The sequence below is a fragment of the Lactuca saligna genome, chromosome 6 (genome assembly GCF_052625555.1).
Source record: "Lactuca saligna cultivar CGN05327 chromosome 6, ASM5262555v1, whole genome shotgun sequence".
NCBI lineage: Eukaryota > Viridiplantae > Streptophyta > Magnoliopsida > Asterales > Asteraceae > Lactuca > Lactuca saligna.
In genome coordinates, this window is record NC_136422.1 from 47,624,348 (window position 1) to 47,634,268 (window position 9,921).

Below are 9,921 nucleotides of genomic sequence, written 5' to 3' on the forward strand. Positions count from 1 at the left end.
AATGGGTTGGACCTTTAAAAAAATTTAATGGACATGATATTTTTATATATATATATATATATATATATATATATATATATATATATATATATATATATATATATATATATATATATATATATATATATATATATATATATATATATATATATCCAATTCATATAAAATTTAAATACATTTTGAAAAATTAAAACAAAATTATATATTTTATAAACACTTATAATAACAATATATTTACAATATTCCAATAAAACATAGCGTATAAAAAGATAATAAAAATTACTTTTTAATTAAAAACTAACTAATAGAATAAATATTTAAAAATTACTTTTTTAACGTGCTATATGATGTAAAAATTAGAGTATATTTAGATATATGTATACAACTTGTATATTTTTACTTTATTTTATTGTAAAAAAGGCAAGATTAGGTTGAAGATGGTGAAACACTTCACTAATACTTTAAAATTTTAATCATTTAATATTATGATCACTTTTCATATTTACCAAGCGTTAACAACTTTATTAAACACAATAAACAAATTATCCAGAACCTTAATTTGACACTAAAATTTAATAAAAATATTAAATCCCACCAAATGCAAATATCATCAAAGAAATTTTGGGATGCACTAACACTAGGAATAAGATAAAAGCGCGTTGGAGAATCTCAAGGAAACTTTGTTCTTCCCCAAATCAAACTTGATCATCCGCAGACAATCAACTCCATTACTAGCCATCAAGAGCTTACAATATCACAATTTCGTCTTTCACGTTCATCAATTTCACTTCTTAAAGCCTCTTCTTTTCCCTAAAACCTCTAGAGGATTTAGTTGTCGAAGAAGATGGAGAAAGTCATGAACATAATAAAACCAAAACCTAATCCGCAACTGCTCTTACGCGACTGGCAACGCCGTCTCCGCCATGAGTGTCGCAACATCGATCGCCAGATCCGTGGTAAAGCTAACTTATTCATCTTTTACAGAGAAAATTGTGTATCTTTTGTTTATTGTGATCTGAAAACTGCAATTGTTGAGTTTACGAGCGTTTGATATTGATACGTTATTGGGGTTTTTTGTTAGATATACAGAGAGAAGAGAAAAACGTTCAGAAAGCAATCCGAGAAGCTGCTAAGAGAAACGATATGGGTTCTGCTAAGGTATTAACTAAACACTTGATTGATCGTGTTTCTATCAGTAAACATTGATCCGATTCCAAAATACTTAATCGATCTATTAGTTTTCGTTTTCAAATTGGAATTGCTTCAGTTGTGAAGAACTGTCTTTTAAGATTGAATGTCTGAAGCCTTCTTTTTCTCTACTGCTGTACATTATCAGATGCTATGAATCAATTCTTTCATACTGATTTACTTCTTTTCCCCATGTTAACTTCACCTCAGTCACTTGCTAAAGAGATTGTGCAATCAAGAAGAACTGTGAATCGCCTCTATGAAAACAAAGCTCAATTGAATTCAATATCAATGCATCTAGGTGAAAGCGTTGGTAAGTTCTACCTAATCTTCATCTGCTGATTAATGTCAATTCTTTTAAACACAAACGGTTTATCTCAAGAAAAATTCCAAATTCCTTTTGGGTTTTATACTTTATTGCACAAAATTCAATCTTTTTTCATTAAAGTTAACTTTTTGCAGCTATTGCACGAACTGTGGGGCATCTTTCCAAGAGTGCTGAAGTGATGAAAATTGTCAATAACCTAATGAAAGCTCCCGAAATGGCTATCACAATGCAAGAATTCAACAAAGAAATGACCAAGGTACTTAAAATTTTTAACCTTTTTATGATATAATCAAAAGGAAACTTTTATTTTCACATAGTTGGTTGAATCACATTATGTTATTCCAGGCTGGTGTAATTGAAGAAATGGTCAACGATGCTGTTGACTCAGCACTAGATTCAGAAGACTTGGAAGATGAGATTGATGAAGAAGTTGATAAGGTCTTAACTGCTATAGCTGGTGAGACTGCTGCAGAGCTTCCAGAAGCTGTAAGGAAAGAGAGGTTAAAGCAACCTGCTAAGTCAAATGAAGAAGCAGAGGTAGTTTTTTTTTTTTTTTTTTTTTTTTTGCTACATTTTTCTTTTTTCTTTTGGTTTGTGATATTGTTGCTATGAATAATGAAGTTTTGATTTGAATTTTGTAGGATGAGGGTGTTGATGATGAGGAAGAGATGGAAGAAATTAGGGCACGACTTGCTAAAGTAAGATCATGATCCGGATTTCCATGATTTGGTATAAATTTGTGAGTCGATTTGTATTATATTTGAAATGATTGTAAGCGTATGGAAAATATATTATTATGTTCATACCTTGTTATTTATCAAGTTTTGTAATTTCTTGTTATTTGTTGTTTGAACAAAAGTGTAGGATATAATTATATCACAAAGTCTATCCATAGTAATATTTCACAATATATTCTTAAAAGTATATGGAGAATCCTCTATTAGACTAGATATGAAGTCGATGAACAGTTGTCTCAGTAGTCCCTTTGTGAAGATATCTGAATACTGAGAAGATGAGTGAGCATTAAGAACTCTAACATGGCCCAATGCAATTTTTTTCGCAAACATAGTGAAAATCTATAGATACACTTGTAAAATGGAAGAAAAAAAGAATTAAAGGCAATTTATAGTAAGTTAGGAGATATGGAAAAAAAATGTTTGTTTTTCAGATTTTCTTTATTAAGTTTGTCAAAATAAAACTTCATATGGTAAAACTTCTATAAATTAATAATGGTTTACTAGTATAAATTAATAATGGTGGGATTGAGATATTTTATTAATTTAGCAAGGTATTATTATATCGATAAATTAATAAATTATTAATTTAAAGAGTTGGTTTATATTTGTGAGCAATTCTCAAATTAATGCATTGAACGTTCAAAATTTTCATGTCCGTTCGCTTTATCTATTTGAATAAAGCAGAAACAACGACCTTCAAAATTCTCATGTATATTTATACATTAATGAACTTGTGAAGTTAAATGTATATAGATCTAGATTTACCACTACAAAAAATCTAATGAAAAAAAAAACTATGGCTTCTAAACTAAAAGGTGTTAAAAATCAACGATGACCAATCAACAACGGAAACTATTATGTGAGTATCAGAGAGATCACCAAGGATGCAGACAACAAGATTTGGTGAAGTGGGTTGACAAAACTTTCGATTTGAAAGTTAGTCAAGGAACAAAATTAAACACTCTTAAAAAAATAATAGGAGTTCCTATCGGCTAACTTTGACAAAGATGGATCTTCCAAACGTCACAAAGCAGCCAAGTATCCAGACATGGAGAAAGTTGTTTATGAATGGTTTCTCCAACATCAAGAGCGTGTGAATATAACATGAGAGTTAATTGTAGAGAAAGCGGTTGAGACGTTGAAGCTTTTGTATCCACAAGATTCTTCTGAGCATAATTTTTCACAGGGTTGGCTTGAGCAATTCAAGTTAAGCCATGTTATCAAATCGTATCGCTGATTCGGAGAAAGTGGCTCAGTCGACACACATACCATGGAGAATAAATTGGAGTCTATAAGGGAAAAACTTCATCAATTTCCAATGAAAGATGTTTTTAATATGGAGGAAATTGATTTGTTTGACAAGTTACAAGCCGAGTATTCACTTGCAACAAAACTTGAAGGTAGGAAACATGACAAGGAAAAACTTACAATTGTTATTTGTTGCAATGCGGATGGCTCCGAAAAAATTCCTCTATGGATCATTGGTATGTATGCAAAGCCACATTGTTTTAAGAATGTCAACATGAATAGCCTAAATTGTGAATACCGTGCCAACAAAAGAGCATGGATGACTGGATTGCTTTCGAAGAATATGTTCGTTGGCTAGATGATCAAATGCATGGTCGAAAAATTCTCTTGGTAGTGGATAATTGTCCAGCCTATTCAAAAAATATTCAAGGGTTGCAAAACATGGAGTTGTTTTTTCTACCGCCAAACATGATTTCAAAAAGTCAACCATGTGATGTTGGGATAATTAGAGCCTTTAAAATGTACTATCGTAAAAGGTTTTATCATAAGATTTTGGAAGGTTATGAGTTGAACATTTCTTCCTCAGAAAAGATTAATATTTTAGATGTCATCAATTTGGCCGTCTCGGCTTGGAGAAATGTGAAACAAGAGTCCATAGCAAATTGCTTTCGATACTATAAAATTTGTTTGACTAATCCAACCGGCTTAAATGATTTAAACGATGTTAATTCTTAAGAAGAGATTCGTGAGGTTGAGAATTTGATTATAGGAATGCATTATCGGCACAAAATGAATGTGAATGAGTTGTTGGATTATCCAAGTGAAAATAATGAATGTTACGAGGTTCAAAGCATTGAAGAAATTATCGCAGATACCGTTCAAAATTCGGTTGATGATGAAGTTGATGATGATTAGCACCTTTGGAACCGATCACTCGGAAAGAAGTATTGCAAACAGCAACAACTCTTCACAACTTTTTGTTGCAATACGAGAATACAATGCCTCAACTCTTAAGTGTAATTGGGAGATTTAAAGATGAACTTCAATATAGATTTGAAGTTCACACAAAAACAAGTGACTATAGATTCATTTTTACTAGACAATTCTAGAATTTTGGAATATTTTAGTAATTAGTAATTTATAGTTTTGTTGGGACCAATATATTTACATTGAGATTTCAAAAAAATTATTATTTTATTATTTTATTGATTGATGTCCAATTTTATATCGGTTCCAAGTTGAAACCAAACAAATTATTAATTTTATTCACGTTATTAATATATCGAGTATTAAATTATAAAGATTCTAATGTATATAGCTCACTAGAGCATACCATGTCACCATAAAATCCATTAAGTACTAATGTAGCACCTTAATCTTGGTTGTCTCCTGGGAGAGACCAAGCGTGTGTTTTACCTTGCAATAAGCCATGAAAATCCGTTAACTTTATTGGTATCATAATTTGAGCAAAGACGACAAAAGCCTAAAGGTGGGCATGAAAATCCGTTATCCAATCTATAACTCAAACTAATTGTGTATTCTTTTATATTTGCCTAAAATGGCATTGTTGCCCCTCTAGGCTTGATATAATAGGTGTCTGTTACGTTGCTTTCACCATGCCTCCTAAAACGATATTTGGTTGTATTCATTTCATCATTTGTCCTATATTCTTGTAATGTTCATATTCCATAGTATCAACTTATTATCAATTTTTATTGTTTCTTTTGGTATTTCAAAATATGGCATCCAATATTGGGGCATCTAGAAAAAAAAAAAACTTATTAGCTTATAAGCTAATAAGTTAGAGTGATGTAATTTATGAAAAAAATGACTTGTTAGCGGTTTTCCAATTGCATTTTGACAACTTTTTTGTGTGTATATATTTAACAATTTAACGTATTAATTTGTTTACATATTATCATTGTCATCTGCTATAGCCGATAACAATGACAATATGTGAACACATATAACAAGTTAAATGGTTGTGTGCAAAAATAAAGAAGTTACATAAATGTGGACAAAGCGGCAAAGATAATTTCCATGATAAGTTATTATCCCCACGAAATTTAACACCTCACCTATTTGAATATGCACTGCGACAAAAAAACACTCTAAAAACATTTCACAAGCGCTTAACTGAGCCTTACAATATCATGGCCTTATGTGGGTGTTAATAATAATGACGATACATTTAAGGGTGTTTGGCTTAGCTTTTCAAGTTCAAAAGTCCTTTTTGGAAAAGAAAAAAAAAAACAAAAGATGTTTTGCAAAACTAATTTTAAAAGTTATTTTTGGAGTTTTTATACAAGGAAAAAGAACTTTTTTGGAAAAGTTTGGAAATTCTGATTATTTGTAACTTTTCCAAAAATGGCTTTTAGGATGTGAAAAGCTAAGCCAAACACCCCCTTAGCAACTCTAATAACGGGTTAATAAATTATCTTTGAACTAATGTTTTAGGTCATGTCTTTTGGAGAAATTATAAATCTAAATATTTTGTCTTCATGAACAAAAAAGAAACCATGATTTTGATACTAGCTAATGATCCATGATTTACTTACTTATTGTCCATGTTTATCTAATAGTTTTAGGATCTGGTTGTTCTATTAGTGGTAGACCGGTAATATCTTAGGCCAGAAGGTACATTCCTCTTTCACATTTCATTTATCCTCTTCTACATCAACGCTACTTCATTCTTCAAAACTCAGGAAATAGTCACATTTCATTTCCATTTATTTTTTATTTTCTTAAAAAAAATATTTTATATAAATATTATACTTTATTTATAGATAATTTTAATACACTTTTATAAATTTTAAGTAAATATAATCTAATTATATATTATATAAACCGAAAAAAAACAAAAGAAAAGAGAGAGAGAGAGAGAATGCGTTGATGGGGAACCGCACGGGAAACCATTCACCCTCACCGCACCTAGGTGTTCCTGGTACGGTGAAACAACCATGTCATTAGCACCGCATCTTGAGGTGCATGTATACCTTGTAGCCTTATAAGAAATTGTAGCCTTAGAAGAAATGTCTTATCGCAAACAGAAGTTTAGAAAGTTCCAAAAATCATGCGACCAACTATATATTCAAGAGTGATTACTAACAATCTAACATATGTACATCAGTAGTTGTACATATGCCGTTAAAATGCTTTAGTTATGATTCATGTTGTTTAAGATATCATAGGACCATTGCCTTGGGTTTTGGTTATTACTTATTACTGAATCATCGACGCGATATGCTCAAATAGAAGCCATGAATCGTGTACTAGTGCACAACTATACGATTTACAACATTTACAAACTAAGCCCTAGTGCTTACAACAAACATATCTTTGGCCCTCAAAATTACAAATAACTTACCCAAAACTTCTACACTTTCAGAAGTTACACATTATCCGTCTTTAAATTATTATTTACTTCATCTTGGCCCATTTTATATTTAATTTTCGAGATGTTACTCCAATTATTAAGAAAGATACTACAACAACCTAGCCCACATGATCAGACAAAAAGATGTAATCGGGTCGCTTGCGATAGTGGTGGACCGATGATATAACGTGTAGACCACAATTAGGTTAATAACAATGGAAGGGTTGGTTTTTTATGATGATTACAAGCATTATTTATCTATCGCTTTCAAAATCAGTTCTTTTCAATTTTGCCATTGTGATCTAACAAGAGTTTGGTTTTCATTCTAGTTCTCTATAAATTTGGTCTTACTAAATATATCTTACGATGTTTTATGGTTAAGTGGATAAATTACTAAATATTAATACATGAATGGCCGCGTTATAACTTTTTCTAAAGTTCGTATTTCATCTGGAGGAATGAATGAAAAGGTGACGTGAGTGATATGACATACATATGTTCATAGGGAAGGTCTACAAAATTAAGATATGCCATGTTGATAAGGTTAGGGGAGGGGCCGAAATTTTGGTTCAGCAGTCACTCGGTATCGGTGGTATACACCTCCCTTAGAGGTGGGCATGCCGAGGAGGCCATGCACAAACAAACGACATGTTTGTGGAGAGAGAGAGTTTCTTTTTTTTACTAAGTTGACCCACACCTCAAACTAACATATCATGTATTTCTTATGATAAAGTGATATGATAATGAAGTGGCTGCTAAAAAAACTATGTAACAAGATCACATGTCATGTACTACTCCTTTCAACCTAAGGCTCAACAAATAATTTGAGTTTACACTTTACACCTTCAAAAAGTTACTAGTAGAATAATTTTCACGTTTTCAACAAGCACCTAATCTACAAATTTAAATATAATTAATTTGATGTTTATTTTTCTATGATATATTAAGAAGATACACATAGTAATGTTCTATATATATATATATATATATATATATATATATATATATATATATATATATATATATATATATATATATATATATATATATATATATTCGAAATATAATTTTGTATATTCCAGATGTTAGACTAATTAGGGCCGGTCCTAAAGCATGCGCAAACTGGGCGACCGCCCCGGGTCTCGCCAAAGTTCGGAGCCCTACGAGTTATGATTAGGATATGTATATATAGTTTTGTGATAATATAATACTAGTATAAAAGATGCAATCATAAATGTGTCTTCTCGTTATACACGACTTTACACCAATTTCAAGAGGTGAATCACCCATAATGACATATTGGTTGTTTCATAAATAGGTAGGAAAAAACCGAAAATTTGCCATCTTGTTCCTTTCTTTGTTTGTTCATAGAATCAACCATCATCGTGACATTTTGTTTGTTTCATAAATATCTAAGAAAATACAAAAAAATTGCTATCTTCTTCCTCTTTTTTTTTTTTTTTTTTTTTTTTTTTTTTTTTTTTTTTTTTTTTTTTTGAATTGAATCAACCGCCGTAGCATCTTGTTTCTTTGTTCATAGTCTCCTATGCATCTTGACATTCGTGGGTGTTGGAATGTCATGCTAGATAGTAATCTCAACGAGATGAATGTGAAAAGCTCAAATAGCGTTTCCAGATCCATCGTAGCAAATTTCCTTAAGGGATCACTTTCTTTTGTAATTAAGTGATTGGATCGGTGAATAAATGACAAATTTTTTTCATGAAATATGAAGCTCGCATGTGAATTTAATGTTTCACTCACATGCTCAAATACGTTTGATTGTACACCCCTTATCTTATGTTATTCTCATTCCAGTTCTAACCATTATGAGGGGGATGCTTAGGAAAAAAAAATTATTTTTACTATGTTATATGCAAGGTGCGGTTTAAACTCAATGGTTTTACTTTTTACCCTTTCTGTAATAACATTAAACTGCATGTTGTTGAACCTTAGGTCTAATATCATATCATGTAAAATAGTGATATTTTGATATGATTATTTTACAAAATGGAAAAATGTGTTATAAAGTGATATAACATGTGGATTATACTACATACAATATGAAATTTTGAAGATTAGGCGTACTCGACTCTTTTTTTTGAACTTAACTCATGTTACGTCTTCAACTAAATGTGTAAAAGAAAGAGTAAGCTAAAATTTATTGTAACTAACTCATGTTAGATCTTTGCATTTTTGTATTATTTTTTAATTAATATAACTATTTGAGAAAGCTTTTTCTTCCTTTTCCAAATCTTTTTATATGTAAAGGGCTTCATTTTTTTATTTTATTTTGCCCCACGCTTCAGATTGGCTTGGACCAGCCCTGAGATTAACAATAAACAATGACAACAAAATCTCAAGTTCCATAAGGTAAAGAGGAGGTAAGATGACTGATATCCCTAGTTGTATCCAAATAAGACCTTTCGTCAATTAGCGACATAGAAATTAATAGACTTTAGATGAAGTAAAATAAGCATCCTTTTTACATTGGGACCAAAATGTTTATGCTATGAAAGGATGCCTTCAAGAACTCATCTTTTGTTTGAACTCAAAATTTCAAACATGATGATGGTCTACGTTATGTAGCCTCGATAGTAGAACTTTAAACTTGATGGTTTGCGCCACTTTGTTGTTAACTCACAAGCTTTAGCTAAAGCAGCACATAATCCATGAGTTCTAGAATAAGTAAAAAAAGCTCCATGTTTTTTTAAAGAGTGTGTGTGAGAGAGAGAAAGAGAGTGAGCTTTAGTTCTAAACCATAATTCGAACCCTTTCTTTTCTATTTCAAACTGAATCCATATTATCCCAAATACGTGTATTTATCCTATATTCTTTGCATTATAAACATTATTGTGACTATTGGATCTCTCGACGGTTTCTCCGCCCATTGTTTTTCCGATTTGGGATTTCCATGTATATTGATATTTAACCTATGCCAATGTATTTGTATCCTCATGTACATATTTGCATATGGACGCCCCGAAGAGTGTAGGGTATGCGATCACATAGGGACCAAAAAATAGGGCTCGAGTTTTAGCCATATT

At 31.1% G+C, this 9,921-nt stretch overlaps 1 protein-coding gene and 1 pseudogene across 1 annotated transcript; both read left to right on the forward strand.

Annotated features, from left to right (window-relative positions):
- Positions 1 to 637: 637 nt before the first annotated feature.
- Positions 638 to 2,356, forward strand: VPS24.1 (SNF7 family protein). The gene is made up of 6 exons (XM_078962389.1): positions 638 to 956; positions 1,082 to 1,158; positions 1,399 to 1,501; positions 1,651 to 1,772; positions 1,862 to 2,053; positions 2,158 to 2,356. The coding sequence occupies exons 1-6, from the start codon at positions 845 to 847 to the stop codon at positions 2,224 to 2,226; spliced, it is 675 nt and encodes a 224-aa protein (XP_078818515.1). The 5' UTR covers positions 638 to 844; the 3' UTR covers positions 2,227 to 2,356.
- Positions 2,357 to 3,049: 693 nt separating this feature from the next.
- LOC145002523 (CENP-B homolog protein 2-like) lies at positions 3,050 to 4,610 on the forward strand (annotated as a pseudogene).
- Positions 4,611 to 9,921: the final 5,311 nt, after the last annotated feature.

Coding starts and splice junctions, on each gene's coding strand:
- VPS24.1 (XM_078962389.1), top strand. CDS start 845: ATGGAGAAAGTCATGAACATAATAAAACCAAAACCTAATCCGCAACTG. Junction 957..1,081: donor CATCGATCGCCAGATCCGTG/GTAAAGCTAACT, acceptor GTTTTTTGTTAG/ATATACAGAGAGAAGAGAAA. Junction 1,502..1,650: donor GCATCTAGGTGAAAGCGTTG/GTAAGTTCTACC, acceptor AACTTTTTGCAG/CTATTGCACGAACTGTGGGG.